A 17251-nucleotide genomic window follows, 5' to 3' on the forward strand; every position below is an offset into this window, starting at 1 on the left:
CCTGACTGCATCCTCACACTGCCGGCCCATGTTCATCTTGGCATCAATGATGACTCCAAGATCCTTTTCTGCCTCTGTACTGATGAGAAGGGAGCTCCCCAGCCTGTAGGTTGGTGCTGGTTCTTCCTCCCCAGGTGCATCACCTCGCACTTGTCAGTTTGTTATAATACTTTTGAGAGATCCAAGAAATAGGGCCGTGCTCGCTGTTACGTTCCATGCTGCAGTCCATGTCAGTCTGATCGTGGGATAAAATTCCTCCCTGATCCCAAATGTGGTGAATGGCGTGACCCTGGCCAGAGGAGCAAAACCCTTCAGCCAGGAAACTGCTGGGTTTAAGTTCTAGAAAAAGCATCTGTATACCTTGGCCTTGGCTTCAGCTAAAACCCAGTGCTTCTGAGAAAGACAAAAACAAAGCTCTCTCCAGACACTAATAGCTAACAGGAAGGAGGAAAAAAAAATCCTTGCCAGCCCCATGTGGCAACAAGCAAAGCCCAGAAGCCTAGGAAAACTAAACACCTTCTGCTCTGCACTGCAACCTGGGGACCGCAAACACAGCCCCACACATCTCACACCCTGCCTGGAGAGCCAAAACTTCCTTATATGTCCCCCTGTCCTCTCATAATCTTGTCCCAGCTCTTTAATCTTGTTTCAGGACCAAGCTAGTTTTGAAGCTCTGCACAATTTTCCTGTTGCCGAGCATGGTCCTCTCCAATTCCCACCTGCTCTGTACTGCAGGACTTTATCTCATTATTTCTAAATGTGTGAGGGTCTCCTGGGCTTCTATATGTTTCTCTTCACAGCACATCTCGGCATTGCTACTCCTAAATCATCCCTGACCAATGCTTATCCAACCTCTTCTTGAACATCTCCAGTGAAGGGGATTCTACACCTTCCCTAGGCAGGCTATTCCACTGCCTCACTATTTTAACAGTAAAGAAGTCTAAACCTACATTGCTGCAATTTCAAGCCATTGCTATCCAACCTTCTGCAGAGAGGGAAAAAGGCTGTTCTCCATCTTTGGGGCAGCTTTTCAGATATTTGAAGATTGCTATTATGTCCCCTCTTAATCACCTTTTATATGAGCTGAACTTCCTTATTTCTCTCAACTTCTCCTTATATAGCTTGCCTTCCACGACCTTTTATCCTTTTACTCACCCACTTTGGGCCCTCTCTAACTTCTCCACATCCTTTTTAAATGCAGAGCCCAGGACTGCACACAGTACTTAAGATGTGGCCTAAAGAGCACCAAGTCATGGCACTATCACTGTGTTCTCCCATTGATGCAGTCCAAAACCACATCTACCTTCTTTGTAGCTGCAAAACAGGGAAGGGTGCAGAACCAGTTGGGGCTCGTATCAGAACCAGCGGCTCACATGTCTGTTTCTTTAATGCCAAAAAAGAAAAAGGGAGGCTCTGAGCTGTCAGCCCTCATGCCTGAGAAGAAATGTTTTTGCACTTGTCCTGAGCATAACCAGAAGTCCAAAGGCATCCTCAAAGAGGCACTTATTGAAGGGAGAACCCCTTCCTCTGCCCCCAGCCTCTTTCATGGGGCATTCATGACTAGAATTCCCCCGGCACCTCAGGGCATGAATTAACTGCTGACATGCCAGCTGTAGGATAGAACTGGGAGGGGCTGGGCACTGGTAGGGGGAGGACGGCCAGGAGGAAAGATGCACAGAGGCCAAAGGGAGAGAAGCAAAAGGTAGGAGGACAGCAGGGGAGTGGTGCAGGAGTGTGTGACAGTGTAGTTCTGAGCCTGGCCAGGGACAGTTCTCCCCTCGTACCTCCCACAGGCGGCAGCTCAACGTGGTAAGGAAGGGCTGAGCATGCAGTCCCAGCCCAGGGCCACATGAACTAGAGCTTCCTCTGCTGCCGCTGAGACTCCTGTGCTCCCCATAATGCAGGGAGGCCAAGGACCTTGTTTAGAAGTCTCCCATCCAGGGCAGGACCTTGCCATGACTACTAAGGGCCACAAAGCTCTAACCAGCTCCTGGAGGATCTCACAGCCCATGTCCAGTGCTGAACACCCCACCAGCAGAGCAGGTCCCCAGTTCACTCCAGCAAGCGGCCTGGCTCATGAAGGCAGGACGCGCACCTCATGCTTAGAGGCTGTAAGCAGCTGCCCACGCTGGGCTCTGTGCCTTGGTTTTGCACTGGGATTTCCCCACGCAGCTAACTGGGTGATAGGTGAGCTGCTGGTTCTGGGAAGGATAAGCTGCTGGTTCTGGAAAGACCAAGCAACCGTGTGCATGATGAAATGTTGCTAATGATCATTGCCTGAGGGAGCAGCCAGAGCCATCACCAGCCCTGCTCTGTGTCCTTCCTCATGCCTGGCACACACAGTAGGGGAGCACCCGGCCCTCCACCCAGATAAAGTCTCCCTGACCCTGCTGGGCCCTGGCCACCTGCCCACCCCATGCTCCATTCTGTTGCTTCAGTGTAGCTTTCACAGCTCTGCTTTGCAAAGATTTTAGCAACTAAGGGGGATTCCTGTGGGGCAGGCAAAACTCAAACAAGGCCCCCTCTGCCCCCATCCCACTCTGCCTTGACCTTCCTGCAGCAAACTCCCTGTGCAGTTTAACCTCCATAAGTGCTTGGCCTCTGCACTGGGGCTGCCAGCAAGATGGACAGAGCCAAGAGCCAGGTGAAGAGGAGATGGATTTATTTAAGCCATTCTACCTCCAGGGAAGAGCAGAGCCCCTGGTACAAACCCAGAGCAATGGGGGCATCCAAAAGAGAAGGGCATCATGTTGAGCCAGGATCACTTGCCCAAGGTGTCCATGCTGCTTCCCCCTTAGGCCTGGTCCTCCTGGGGCTTGCTGGTGGAGAACACGAACTTGTGCATGGCTTGGACATACTCAGAGCCATCGGGGCTCAAGAGCTTGAGCCTGGTGAGTGGCATGAAGAACTGGGTGGTGAAGCAGCGCAGGGGTGGGTTGGGGGTGCAGATGGCATCCAGGAACACCTGGCAAAGGATGAAGAGGTGCAGGTCAGGAGGAGCTGGCTCTCAGGTGAGGCATGGTGCCTGCCAGGGGCTGTCAACCTTCCTTTGGGGCACTGGTCTTGCTATGCTGTCAATGACTGGTGTGGAGCTCTGCACACTGCAGTGCCCCCTTGAGCAGCCCCCACACAGAGCTCCTGTGCCAGAGAGGCCTGGGGTGCAGACTTCATGCATGCCTCTGCTTCCTCAATCACCTGTGTAGGCAGGGCAGAGGAAGCTCGAGCCAACCAGGCACCCCCATCTCCCCAGGGACATGAGGCTAGAGATAGGCTCTAAAAAGAGCAGTTTCTCCTAAATAACAGAGACAAACCACTTTCCCCAAGCCAGTCAGCTGCTCTCACAGGGCTCTTCCAGCTTCTAGTTCCAGGGTTAATTCCAGCCCCTTGTCCCACCCAATCCAGGTGCCTGGGCAGAAAAGTAGCAAGAAGCCAAGAGTGACCTGCAGGACCTCGTCGGTGTCCTGAGCAGCATCCTGGAAGAGACTCTGGCAGTGCTGGGAGTACTGGCGGTACAGGGCATACGTTTTGGGGTCCAGGCCTTGCAGCTCATGGCCCTCAGGGTCCATACTCTGCATGTTGGACAGGAAGCTTGTGTTGACAGGGCCACATTCGATCAGAGTGATGCTGCAGAAAGAGAGAGCGGCAGAAAACAGGGCTGCAACTATAGCCAGCCCATCACCAGCACCACAAACAGAGCCCAATCCCACTCAACAGACACCCCTGAAACAGGCTTCCCCACACAGATAACAGGCAGAGTGCTGCATTTCAGCTGAGGGGTAGAGGCACGTGGCATATACTGCAAGTGGCACATCTTAAAGCAACAGCCCTGCAGAAGTGCTAAAATATGTAAGAGATGCCACACAGTCAGACGACAGGTGCATCCAGCCCAGTGTACTGCATCTCACAGGGCACTGAGCAGATACCAAGGGGAGGAATATTTATGCAGGGCCTATCTGGACTAATCTATCTTTTACCCTTCTCTCCCTCCAACTTCCAGCATTCAGAGGTCTAGGAAGTCCTGATTTTGAGGCTGCACCCTATCAGGCTTGAAACCAGTGGATAGACCCATCTTTCACAAATTTGCCCAATCCCCTTTTGAACCCAGTTAAATGATTTGTCTCCACCATAAGGGGTTCCACAATTACATGCTGTGTGAAAAAAAAATGTTGTTTGTCTTAAACTTGTTCCATCATTCATCACATGTCCCCTGTCCTAGTATTGTGAGCAACAGTAAACAGCCAGTCCCCATTCACTTTCTTCACACCATTCATGATAGACCTCAACAATATCCTCCCTCTAAGCTGAAAAGCTCCAGCCTGTTTTCTCTCTCCTTGTACAAAAGTTTCTCTAGCTCCCTGGTCATCATTCCTGCCTGTCTCTGTCCCTCTCTGGAGGCTCCAATGCCTCCTGATATCCCTGGCATGTCCACACCATAGGCTGGAGGGTGGCTTTGCCTTACATTAGTGAGACCAGGGCTGGAATACTCGAGCCCACCTCTTGGGTCCACGTTTTCAAAGAGAAAAAATGCCAGGCAGGGAGCGGGGTAATGAACTCAGTCTGGTCAGCCTCTCTGAGGGAGAGGGGAGAAGGGGCAAGGGTTTTAATGGACTGTTGGATCTCTAATTTTCCTACAGGTATTCTGTACCCCCTGGAGCCTCTGTGGGGTACCCAGATAATGCGGCTTAGTTTCCCCAGGCTTCGGGGTGGGGAGGTAAGTCAGTGCTATTAACTTTGTGCACTTCTCTTTAAAAAAAACCACACACACACATCCCTGTGTAACTGAACCTGGCTCTTTTTACTGCCAGTGTTGCCCAGCAGAAGGGTTACGTTAACAAGGCCCATGAAAGATCACACCCTGCTAGAGGCCCTGGCACAGCAAGTCCCTGCACATCCTGGCACTCACTAGATGTTGAACTCCTGCAGGACAATAGCCAGGCTCTCGCACAGACCTTCCACAGCAAACTTGCTGGCGCAGTACACGGCGTTGAACGGCACCCCTAGGACAGGGAGAGAAGACCACCAGCAGGGGTCACACTGCAGGGCACCCGATGGTCCAGGCATGTCATTTCCATCCTCACCCTGGACAGCGCATGTTGGGTGAGGAGGAGTTCTGGGTCCCCACTAAATCCCCCAAGGTTTCTCCCTCCCTCTCCAGTGCAGCAGCAGCAGCTGCATCTTGCCCCCTGGGACCAGCCTGTTGTGACAGACCCAAGTCCAAGGAGCAGGTGAAGCAGGAAGACTGGAGCTTCCCTGGGAGGTCAGGGGCAGGCAGGCTTGGACTTCCCCTGGGCCTGATGAAGTATGCCTAGTTCTGGGCAGTGGAGGGCACAGCAAGCTTTAGAAACAGGGCTATGCAGCCTGGGCTGGGATCCTATCCCCCCCACAGGGCTCCTCACCTTGCAGAGCCCCCACACTGCTGGTGATGATGATCTTGCCAGCCTTGCGGCACTTCATGCCAGGCAAGAAAGCCTGGATGGTGTTGATGGTCCCAAACAGATTCACATCAAAAACAGCTTTTATGGCTTCTTGGGAGCAGGTCTCCAAGGGACCCATCAGCCCCACTCCTGCATTGCACACTGGGGCAAGAGAAACACCACACAGACCTGCTGTTACCAGGGCATCCATTAATGCAGTGCCCCCATTACCCACCCACACATCCCACGGTCTGGCCCCAAAATGTCATGACTGATGTGGGCTGAGCCTTTAGGGCTCTCCTTTCGCAGCCCTTACTCCCAAATTTCTGGCTGGAAATTTCTTGTTCCTTTCTCCTACAGACGCCCCTTCCTGCTGAGCTCAGGGGGCTGGGGTGGAAACCCTCCAGAGCTGCTGCCTGAAGGACACATGCACAGCTGGTCTGGCACCTAAAGGAGGACTCAGCTGCATCCCCCCTGGTGCCGTGCCCGTCTGACCAGGAAGCTGAAACTCCTCCATTTTTGAAAGGGCCCCCTTCCCTGCGGTTGGATGCAGGATCAGGAAGTAAGAAGACATGGAGGGAGCAGCAGCGAGGCTGCCACGGGTGGAAGCAGGGGCCCAGCAGGGCAGGGCTCACCCAGCACATCCACACGCTGCTCTGGCACCCGCTGAATAGCTGAGGCCAGTGAGGCCGGGTTGGTGACATCCAGCTGCAGGATCTCCAGGGTATCCCTGTGGCAACCCCGCACGCACTCCAGCAGCCGCTCCTTTTTGGCCAGGTCACGCATGGTAGCAAAGACTAAGAGAGAGCGAGAATCCAGTTGTGGGGGGTGTTCATGATCCCACCCCCACAGCACAGGGAGCAGCAGGGGGATGAGGGGAATTCCTTGTCCCTAGGGGACCCCCCAGCTGAGGCCATGAAATGTCCTCCCTATGGAAACTGTTCCCAAGCCCTGGGCTGGTGTAGGGATGCCAGGAGCAAGGACACCTCCCAAATGCCCCCTCCCACAGAGGAGATACCAGTGCTCCTGCTCAGACAGGCAGTCTAGGCGATGGCCTGCCCCACCAGTGTGCTGGCCGCGAGGCATTGCTTCCCTCCAGAGCCACGAGGGAATAGAACAAGCAACAACTCCTCCAGCCCCTGGGTTGCAGCCCACAGGAGTGATCAAAGCAGGGTACTCATCTGCACAGAACAGGGGCAGCAACTGCCCAACCAATGGCCTGAGAGGCTCGGTATGGTGTTTTCCCTGGTTGAGAATCACTGGTTTCAAAGATGCTGTGCCACCCATGCCTAGGCAGGCCCCTCCCTGCAGCACACCCAAGGAGTGTCCCCATCTCAAACCCACAGCCACCCCTCCTCTGGCCTGGGGTCCTACAGGCCTGTTCCTTCCACACAGGAACACACATGCAACCCAAGGACCCCAGGACACTATCACTAGCCCAAGATGGACATGCAGGCTGCTAAACCCTAGGTTGCCTGTTACCTTTAAACCTCTGGGAGCTGTCGGAAGCCAAGCGCACGGCTAACCCCAGGCCGATCCCTGAAGAGCAGCCGGTGATGAGTACCACGGTCTTTTCCATGGCGCAGATCTTGGATGGTGCTTCAGACACTTCTGCAGCTTACAGAGTTTAAAGAGCCTTGGAGCAAGCTTCCCCTCCCAGCACCAGCTGTACTCTCTTATTTTGTCTGGTGCCTTATCTCAAGGCTCTTCCACATGCCTCCTCTGCCCTTGATGGATTCTCTGTTTTGCCTTCAGGCTCTCAGCCCCCAAGATAAACCTCAGCCAAGGTGACCCAGGTACAAGCTGATAGGGGACTGGATGCCTAGATTCTGTGGGAACAGGGAGGAGAAGAGGGTGAGGGAGTTGAGGGTGGGCACTGGGGCAGGATTTGGGACTGGAATGAGTCATTGGCAGGGGGAAGAACAGCACCCCTGTTGCCAAAACATGGACTCCATGATCAAGCCATGGCCCCAAGTCCCTGCCAGCAGGGAAGAGCAACTAGCTCATACCTAGCTCCTTTCCCAGAGTCTTATGGATACTAGGCAGGTCTCACCACTCTGTGTGTGTGTCGCAGGGAGAGGGAGGGAGGTGCTGTTCCTACTTTTCCAAGGGTAAGCAGAGGTGCAGGGATAACATGTCTCACCCAAGACCCCTGATCAATCCTGGAGCACAGCCAGGTGCTGACCCCAGGACCTTGAGCCCCAAACCACTGGCAAGCAGTACTGCTTCCCTGGCAGGGGTATAACACATGGCAGTAGTGCCTGGGACCCCTTAACAAGCAGGATCTAAGCCTCTAAGGCTTCATGCTTGCCATAAGAACCATGGGTTCTTGGACCAATTCTGCCCAAAATGATTTCAGCTCCTGCCATGCTGGAGTCTGCAAGAAACCTTAGTGAGGAAACTGCCAGGGCCTTCAGAGCATCTCCCTTCATGCATCGGGCCTGGGGGATACAGCCTGGAGTTACTCCTGAGAATGGGCTCTCACACACACTGGCTTCATCCCTGAACATAGCACAATACCACCCCCTTCCCCCAGACCCCTACAACATCGCGTCATCAACCAAATCCCGGGACGTCATTCTCCCCTTGTACTCGGCCTTGGTGAGGCCGCAGCTGGAGTACTGCGTCCAGTTTTGGGCTCCACAATTCAAAAAGGATGTGGAGAAGCTTGAGAGAGTCCAGAGGAGAGCCACGCGCATGATCAGAGGTCAGGAAAACAGATCTTACGATGACAGGCTGAGAGCCACGGGACTCTTTAGCCTGGAAAAGCGCAGGCTCAGGGGTGATCTGATGGCCACCTGTAAGTTTATCGGGGTAAACACCAGGATCTGGGGGAACGTCTGTTCACCAGCGCGCCCCAAGGGATGACGAGGTCGAATGGTCACAAACTCCTGCAAGACCGTTTCAGGCTGGACATAAGGAAGAATTTCTTTACTGTCCGAGCCCCCAAGGTCTGGAACAGTCTGCCAGCGGAGGTGGTTCAAGCACCTACATTGAACACCTTCAAAAGTAAATTGGATGCTTATCTTGCTGGGATCCTATGACCCCAGCTGACTTCCTGCCCTTTGGGCAGGGGGCTGGACTCGATGATCTCCCAAGGTCCCTTCCAGCCCTAATGTCTATGAAATCTATGAAATCTGCAGAGCCTCTGCCCTCACTCCCCTTCCCCAGACTAGACCCCTGACTCAGCTCTTTCAGCCTCCAAACAGCCTTATGTGGCTCTTTGGAGTAAGGCTAGCAAGAAACCTGCTGAGCTGTCTGATCCTGCCCTATGAGCCAAAACAAACACAGGACCTTTCCTGGGTGCCAAACTGGTGCTATATCCCAGCACCCAGGTAAGATTCCACCCCCCACCCCGGGAACTGTTATTCAGGACAGACTGGCCAACTCAACATGAAGTGACTTGCCCAAGACACCCAGAGAGGCTGTGGCAGAGCAAGGAATGGAGCCAGCTCTCCCAGGGCCCTGCCTATGCCCTAAGCTTTGCCTGAGCCTTTGACAGCACAAGGGAAAGGGTGCCAAGCAGAGTGCTCAGAGCCGCATGTTCATTTAAGGTTCTACTTCCATGCAGCTTGAATGGTATTCTGCTACCTTACCCAGGAAACTCCACTAAAGGGCTTCAAGAGCAGAGCTGGGTCCCATGATGCCACGCCAGCCTGTAAGCAAGGGTGTGGAGGAGGGAGAGGCTGCCCCTGTACCACCAGTCTCTGGCATGCACGGTATTGTGGCTGGCTTGCAGCTATCAATTCCAGCGGTAACGGTTCCCACAGATGTGCCCTGCTGGCAGGAGGGAATGAGTCACCACACCCACCCTTCCCACTCTGCTCCTGGACATGTGGAGGGCTGGGAGATGGCATCCCTCTACCGTGAGACCCCTAGTTTTTGAAGCTGCTTCCCGTACCATGGGAGCAGGAGAGCATTTACCCTCCACCCCCCACACACACTTACCCCAACACACACGCGCACACACAGCTATCAGATTCCAGGCCTTTAATCATTATGTCCTTCAGGCATATTGAGGACCTCAGGAAAGTGCTGCCAGTTCCAAGCACTTTTATACAGCTGTATAATAAATGTTAGGCTAACATGCACCCCACCCCCCTGCAGCCCCAGCCCTCAGTAAGGTTTGCTCTGGCAGACAGGAGAGGAACCAGTCAGCAGAGAGAGCCTGAGCTCAGCGGCATCTCAAGCTAGTCCATGAGGGGCAAGGCCTGGGGGAACCTTGAGATGGAGAGGTGTTGGGAGCGGTTCTTCAGTGTATAAAAATACTATCCCAGTAAAAAAATATTTGTAAAGTGTCCCTTTGCTTTAATTTGAAGGCACTGAGTCCTGTGAAGTGGGTTGGCACAGAGAGGGGAGGTAACAATGGCAACCTGGCCAGGGCAATACAAGCCCAGGGTAGGGCCAGCAGCAATGGGGAGAGCCCTGTGGAGGCAGTCAGCTGTCCCACTATGGCTCTGCCACTGCTCAGGTATGCAGGGAGGGGAGCAGCCCTGGGCCTAGCAGAGGCTCTCTGGGGCTACAGGAGGTTGAAGGTGACCTCTGTGAGCTAGCTAGTGGAGGCAGCCAACATGAAGGTGCGCTGGCCTGGGCAGAGGGTGAGAGCTGCAGGAAACCCTGGGAGTTGAGCAGTGCTGTGTCCCTGCCATGGCCCCCAGAAGAGCCAGGCGCATTTCAGAGCAGGCTTACATTACTTTGCTCGTCCCTCCCCACTGCTGAGGTTGAGAGATCTGCCCCTCCTCTGGCCTCGGCTGGGTTCCCATGCTGCCACCTGCTCAGCTCCAAAGCAATTATTTCCCAGGATCTCCGGGAAGAACCTCCCCTCTTGCTTGCAAATAAGGAGCAGCTGGCAGAGGCAGGCAAAGTGCTTTGCGCACAGCAGGCTTTGCCTGCAGGGAGGGCCCTGCCCATGTTCGCTTGGCCCTGTGGTAGTTAAAGAAGCCACAACATGTACAATCCCACCTCTTCTGTGCATCCCCCACCCCCACCCATCCAGCAGGCAGTTCTCTCAGGGGAGAGAGAGCCTCCTGCCATGCATGGCAGTCTGCACGACTGATCCAGAATCCCTCATATTGCCCCGACCCAGCCACAATCTCCCTTCTACCCACCTCCCTGAAACACTGCAAATGGCTACCAGGGACTGGCCCCATCCAAGTTCCCAGCTCCCTGGGGGCCAGTGCAGAATCAGATGTTGCAGTACATCGCCTAGGAGCAACTTTTACCATCAGCTGCATGGCAGGGATGGGCAGGGACTCCCAGCCCAGTACTGCTGCCTCCTGGTTCCATCCCTGCCCACAGGGAGGAGTCTGCACATGCAGTGTGAGCCCCTTGCTTGGCCTCTCCCTTCAGGCTCCTGGCCTTCATCCAAGCCTTGGCAGGGGCTGAGGGTGAGGGAGACCTTGGGCCTTCATTCCTGCATCTCTGGGATGCAAAAGACCAGGCAGAGGCAGAGACCTGTGCCCTGCATGGATGCCCCCTCTCCCTGCTTCCCCCATGGCCTAGACTGGCCCCGCAAGCAGGCGCCTCTGACACAGGGCCCCTTCATGCAGCCCCCATGCGGATCCTCTGCATGCAGCCAGGGTAGTATTTGAGGAAGATCTTCCGGACAATCTCCAGTGTGTCCCCAACTGGCTTGGAGGAATAGCGCTTCCCATTGTAGATGAAGCCCCTCTCCACCTGGAAGACAGCCTGGTTGAACTGGTCTTGGTGGAAGGGGGTGCCAGTGTTGAGGCTCTCCACCAGGGCTGAGACAAAGAGGCTCCAGCGCACACCATAGTAATCCAGCACCAGCCCCCCAAACTCCTTGTTGGCATAGTCCAGGATATTGCCAGTGGGCCCCCACAGTGTCAGTTGGTTGCGGGCATTCAAGTCATACAGCTCAGCTTCCTTGTCACTGGTGGCCATGGCCTGAGCCTCCTCTAGCCAGCGGCCCAGCAGGAAGTGGCTGTCGCTGGACAGGAGGCTGTCCAACTCCGGGAGCAGGTCATAGACCAGCACGCCTCCGGCAGTGAGCAGGTCTGGCAGCGAGTGGCTTTGGAAGGCCTGCTTGATCTCCAGGTAGTAATCACCCACCAACTGCTGCATGGCCTGGCGGGTCACATCCACCAGGTCATAGCGGAAAAGGGGGCTGGCACCCAGCTCCTCTGCAGCACCCACCAGCAGGTGCCAGGCCTCATAGACGTCACTCTTGTTGTACCACAGCTCCGTGTTCATGCGCAGGGATGGGCGGTGCACCAGGGGACTGTGGTTGTGGTTCACGCAGGGCCCTGAGCAGTTGTAGACGCTGTGTAGAAGCAGCTGCCAGGCGCCAATGGCCCTTGCGTTCTTGGCACCATAGCGCCGCTCAGCATAGTTCGCGATCCACAGCGGAAGGTCGAGTGGCTCCCAGCGCCAGCCCAGCTCATTCATCAGCTCGTACATCACATCATTCTGCTCAATACCCTCTGGGGTCAGGCCAGTGCCCACCATGGTGGAGTTGGGGAAGTGCCGGGCATCAGAAGGGCCATGGTTGACGCTCTCCACTGCACCAAAGAGGCCATGGTTGCCACCAAAGTTGTGAAGCATGCACCAGATGAAGGGCTGCCCGTAGAAGGACTCTGTCCACAGGTACACAGGCGCCGACTCAGCGGCAAGGTCCAACACAATCATGCGACCCAGGGGCACGCCCTGCAGCAGGGCCCGTACCTGTGCCGGCTGCCAAAAATCTGGCTGGTGGTGGAACAGCCAGCCCTGCATGAGCCACAGGGCACGAGGGTCAGCTGGGGACAGACAGAGCGATCAGTCAAGGACACAGTGATGCCAAAGCCCACTGCTCCTGAAAACAGCCCCTCCCCTTCCCCATACACATCACTGCATTACAGCATCTGCATATGGAGCTGGTGAGGGAAGGAATCTCTCGACTCCATTTTGGGGCATGGCTGTGACCTCTTCCTCACGCTTTTTGCTTTTACCCCCCACACACATACACACACACTACAGACAGAAGGCAGTGGCTATGGCATTCACCAGGGATGCAGGGGAATGGGAGAGCCCATTTCAAGTTCCTGCTCTACCCCATTTGGACCAGGGCCTTGAACCTTAGATCTCACATCCCAGGTGAGAGCCCTGACCTAGCAACAGACTGTAAAGTGGTAGGTCTCTCCTCCCTTGCCCACCACTTCCCTTGGTTCTCAGCAGAAATCCCACCCTAGCCTGTGTCTCCCTGCCTTTCTCCTACCTCCAGTCATAGATATGAAGACAGCAGCGCTGACCCCTGACAGGTAGGCAGGATCAGAGGAAAGGGGCCTCATCTCATTGAAGGTGTCAGCACTGTAGATGTGATCTGTGCCAAATTCCTTGATCAACTCCTTCAAGAAGAGGGTCCCAATCACTTGGAACATGGGGTCCTGGGGGTCCAGGAGGTAGGAGCACGAGTACGAGCAGTCAAAGTTGCCCCAGCTGCCAAGCCTAGTGACATTTACTCGAGGGAAAACCCTGTAGTGCAGAGAAGCAGCCATGAAGTAAGAGCAGGGACTGGGGCCCTGTGCATCCCCACCATGCACCAGGCCCATAGACTTCCCCAGAGACTGCCACAGACAGATGGAAGAGAGACAGAGCCAGGCCCACCCAGAAGACCAGCCTATCGAGGCTTTACCGGGGTCTCTGGGAAGGCAGGGAGTATATCTGTTGTTTCCTGACACACAAGGTCACGTCATAGCTCAGAGTTGCTTATATGCACTGAGGAGCAGGGAGATACTCATCAAGAAGCATCAATTAAGCCAGGGCTAAACAGTGCCCTTTAAGCCCCACCCAGAAGCATGTACACATGGCACGTACCTCAAGATGCCCTGGGGCACATGCCCCGCAAAGGCTGGCAGCACTGGGATCATCCCCAATGACCGCATCCTCTCTAGGATCCTGTACTGGGAGAGAGGAGGAACAACGGCATCACGTGGCTCAAACAGGAAGGCCGATGCTGTTCAAGAACACTTGGAGAGGGCTGGGCTACCCCGTTGCTGGGTTATGCATGTGCCAGTGCATGCAGTCATTGCTGGAGTCCCACAACTCTCAGACACAGGCCAAGGGGAAATGTAGTATAGGCCAGGGTGCACTCTCAGCTCAGAGAGAAGCAGCAGACCCTTGGGCTCTCTGGCAGCTCTCCCTGGCTGAAGCAGAGAGCAGCATGCTTGGGCCTTGCAGGGGAATGCATCACGATGGACATGTGTGCATTGGTCTACCTGACTGTCACCCCTTCCCCCACTCCCCGCAACAGTCCAGACCAGGTACCTGTAAGTAGAGCTGCTTTAGGTTCCAGGCATGAGGCAACGGCCCTGCCCACTTGTGCAGGTTCCCCATGCGGTTCCATGCCAGGAAGGCTGGCCCGGTGAAGTACTCATCTATCTCTGACTGGTTCAGGCCCAAGGACAGGTACACCTGGAGCAGAGGGGAGGAGGGAAGCACGCAGAGAGCTAAGTCAGCGCTTCTAGCTGCCTACCTTTGGGCTCCAGTGAGAGGACAGGGTTAGCCTCAGCCTCTGTGGCTCCTCCTGGGTGGCCCAGAGGCTGCCAATACCGAGGTGTGGCTGTGTCAAGGTGTGTTAGCTTGGATGTGCTCCATGCTCAGCAACAGCAATGCAACACATTCCTGTCAGGAACGGGAGGCAGCAGCCTTGGCCACCCAGGATAGTGGCATACCCGCTATCCTCCAGAAGCAATTGACACGCCTCCAGATGCAATTCCAGTCACTGAGGAATCAAAGCCTCCCAAGAAGCACAAGCAAGGCCCCCACCCCATGGCCTCCCTCAAGACACAAAGCAAATACTCAACCCTCTGCCAAATAGCCTCCTGCCCAGTGAATGCCAGTGCCAGGTTGATGCCACTGAGCGCCATCCAGTCGATCTCCCTCTCCCAACGAGCCCAGTCCCACCACACGTACGAGTAGCTCTGAGTGCAAACATTTTGGTAGTAGCGAAACCTGGGAGGGCAGAGGAATGGAGGCACATTAGCAAACATGCCAAGCACCTGGTAAAAATCCCCTCCAAGATCTCTCTGCAAAGCCAAGCCAGTTAGGGCAGCAACAAGGGAAACCAGGACATGGGGACCTCCCTGTAACAGAGGCGCGAAATGACAAAGATGCATCCCCAGGCAGCACTGGCCCCACTGGGGCTGGAGACTGACTTAGTCCACAGGTGCGAAGTCTCCCATACCATCCCCGATCCCTTATGTTTAACATTTCAGTCAGGACAGTTTTGGGCTGATTCCACCCTCCCACCCCAATGGTGGCAGCTAACGCACAGCCTAACTGGGAGGCTAAATCAGCTGCTTCCCCAAGGCTGTACCTCCCCTTACATAAGTAGCAATGGTCATTGTCCAAGGCTAGTGAAGTGCAAGCAGTGAGCAAGGGCAGGAGGAGGAAGTGCCAAGGCCAAAGAACAAGTGCCTTGCAAAGCAGATCACTCCCCTTTCATCTTCTGCTGTGCTGGCACTGCGGGGGAAGTTTCTCACTGACCTCAGCAACCAGCTATCACACGCTGCTCTGTCATACAAAAACAAAAAAGGCTGGGCCCATCCCTGCAACTCCCTGAGCGTGTCCTTTGGAGTTAGGACAGCAGCAAATGCAACCTGTTGTCTGGCTCTGTGCCTTCAGGTTGACAGGGAGAACCAGCTACACCAGATGACCAGCCAAGCACCAGGGCCAGACTTATATGTCTTTGGAGGGGAGATACTCGGTTTCCAAGGGACCGTATGTGTTACCTCTCAGCTCCTGGAGCCTTCCTTCCCTCCACGTGGCAAAACTAGTCACGTTTTTCAACCTCCACATCCTTCCAGGACCTTTGCAAACTTACATGCGGGGGACAGATCCTCTAACAAGTCCCAGGGTCAAAGCTAATTGTCAGAGGGATGCTGGAGTGAGACTGACTCGATTGGGGACATGGCAGCACACACACAGGGAGCACTGGTCCATATGGACAGTGCAGAGACAATACTGCATGCCGCTGGAGCTGCTCCAGTCCCTCATGGAGGCTGATGCTTTCCCAGGCAGCTCCCAGCAGCTGAACATGGCTCTACTGCAAAACAGGGCCCTTCCCATGACAAAACCCTCTTCTGCATCAGCCCAAAACACTCCAAGGGAAGCACAGCAGAATGGCTATGGCAAGGAAGTGACATTAGCAGTCTAAATAAGGACAAAACTCCCCCATCTCCAAATCCCAGTCATTCTCTCCCCAGCTGCTCAATAAGATGTGTCCAAGTACACACATGGTGTAAGCTCCACTGAGTTTGTTGCCTCACACCACTGGCAAACGCCCATTGGACCCAAGGGCCATGTAAGATTGGGTTTCAGAGGGCAAGTGTGCCTGCAGTGAAGGGAGAGGCTCCCAGCTGCAGAAAAAACTCTTGAGCCCTGGTGGACAAGCAGAAGATAGGCAAAGAAAAACCCAATCCAAGCCTCCTCCACACCTGCATAGGGGTAGGGCTGCACTGGATGGAGCTCTTGGAAGCCCGCTTTTAAACCGCCCCCGCCCCCCTCCCATGTGTCCTCAGTCCCAGGGCCTTGGAGGAAGGAACAGGCAACTGCTGGTTTTCCCCTTTTCCTGAGGAGACGTCAATGGTGGGGAGAATCTGACAGGGAACACCATCTCAGAGTCCCAAGGAGGCCTGTCGCCCACAGGGGCACAACAGTGGGATGCAGAGTTGTGCCCTCAGTAAACCAGGGAGAAAAAAACACGTAGCACCTCCAAACACCTACCTCAGGGCAACAGCAGTGCAGGGAAGCTGGGCTAGAGACTGCACCCAGGGGCTTCTCTCCGCTCCCTACGCTAGAACTGGCCCCAGCAACATCTCCCCACCATCACCACCTTGCCTTAGAAACCGAGCCAGAGGAAGGTGAAGAGTGACCACAAGCACGACAGACCAGCAGCAGCAGGTGGAAGTGCCCATGGATCCGGGCTCTAACTACTTGTCCCTGGTGGCTAGCCCTGCCTGCAGGAGGGGCCGGCTCCAGTCAGCTGAACCCGCCAGGATGGTCCCCAGGTGCCTGGCCACATAGCCATGCACCTGAGGAGAGCAGTGATTGCCCCAGCCACCCTGTCTGGACTGTGCATGGTGAGACATGTCCCCGTGGCCCGGCCTCCGCATGCACCAACTACAGCCATGCACTTGAGCAAGCAGCTTGACCCTCAGAACTACCAAACCCAGGAGCTCCTGTGTGTGTACCTGTGTGCACGTGTGTGTACCCGTGTGCACATACATGTGCACATGCATGTGCATACCTATACGAGTACCCATGCGTGCGCGCATACCTCTGTGAGGACCCATGCATGCACACATGGGCCCATGTGAGTACCTGTGTGCCTGTGAGCACCTGCATAACCACCCATGTGTCTGTGCGTGTATCCACTGGAAGACCTGCGCATGCACACGCATACTCATGAGTACCCGTGTGTGTGCGTGTGCACCCGTGTGAGGACCTGTGTGTACGCACATCCCTGTGTGCGTACCCATGTGAGCACCTGTGTGCACACGTGCTCCTGTGCGTGTCCCGCCACATGCAGACCTATGTGTGTGCACACGCACCTGCGTGCCTACCCATGTGAGCACCTGTGCGTGCGCATGTGAACCACCTGCGTGCAGGCGCGCAGCCGCGTGAGGGCCTGCGTGAGCACCTCCGCGCGCCCCCGCACGTGTGCCCGCGCGTGCCGCGGGGCCCGGCGCGTTACCTGTGGGGGCTGGCGCCGCGGACTGGGCCAGGCAGGCGGGGCAGCGGGTCGGGCAGGCGCAGCTGCGCGCCGCCCCAGGCCACGTGGGCGCCGCAGAAGTCGCGCAGGTAGCGGTAGGCGCCGGCGGCCGCCGCCACCCCGC

At 55.5% G+C, this 17251-nt stretch overlaps 2 protein-coding genes across 4 annotated transcripts in view; both read right to left on the minus strand.

Moving 5' to 3' along the window:
* Positions 1-2640: 2640 nt before the first annotated feature.
* HSD17B1 (hydroxysteroid 17-beta dehydrogenase 1) lies at positions 2641-7219 on the minus strand. Of its 3 annotated transcripts, none has more exons than XM_019554601.1 (6): positions 6897-7219; positions 6050-6211; positions 5397-5576; positions 4904-4997; positions 3450-3624; positions 2641-2965 (listed from the first exon to the last, which is right to left on the minus strand). In XM_019554601.1, exons 1-6 carry the CDS (start codon positions 6991-6993, stop codon positions 2795-2797), a joined length of 879 nt encoding a protein of 292 aa, XP_019410146.1. In that variant the 5' UTR covers positions 6994-7219; the 3' UTR covers positions 2641-2794. The 3 variants fall into 3 exon arrangements, with proteins under 3 accessions (XP_019410146.1, XP_019410145.1, XP_019410148.1); XM_019554600.1 differs by having other exon boundaries at positions 3441-3624; positions 6897-7206; XM_019554603.1 differs by lacking the exon at positions 6050-6211 and having other exon boundaries at positions 3441-3624; positions 6897-7211.
* A 2170-nt stretch (positions 7220-9389) lies between these two features.
* Positions 9390-17251, minus strand: part of NAGLU (N-acetyl-alpha-glucosaminidase) — a 10247-nt gene continuing 2385 nt past the window's right edge. The window contains exons 3-8 of the mRNA XM_019553500.1: positions 17110-17247; positions 14219-14366; positions 13680-13826; positions 13230-13315; positions 12631-12887; positions 9390-12172 (exon numbers count right to left, since the gene is read on the minus strand). Coding sequence (XP_019409045.1) covers positions 10956-12172; positions 12631-12887; positions 13230-13315; positions 13680-13826; positions 14219-14366; positions 17110-17247 — 1993 coding nt within the window. The 3' untranslated portion in view covers positions 9390-10955. The remainder of the gene's footprint in view (positions 12173-12630; positions 12888-13229; positions 13316-13679; positions 13827-14218; positions 14367-17109; positions 17248-17251) is intronic.

This window comes from Crocodylus porosus, unplaced genomic scaffold (assembly GCF_001723895.1).
Source record: "Crocodylus porosus isolate Cpor-Errol unplaced genomic scaffold, CroPor_comp1, whole genome shotgun sequence".
NCBI classification, from domain to species: Eukaryota; Metazoa; Chordata; order Crocodylia; family Crocodylidae; genus Crocodylus; species Crocodylus porosus.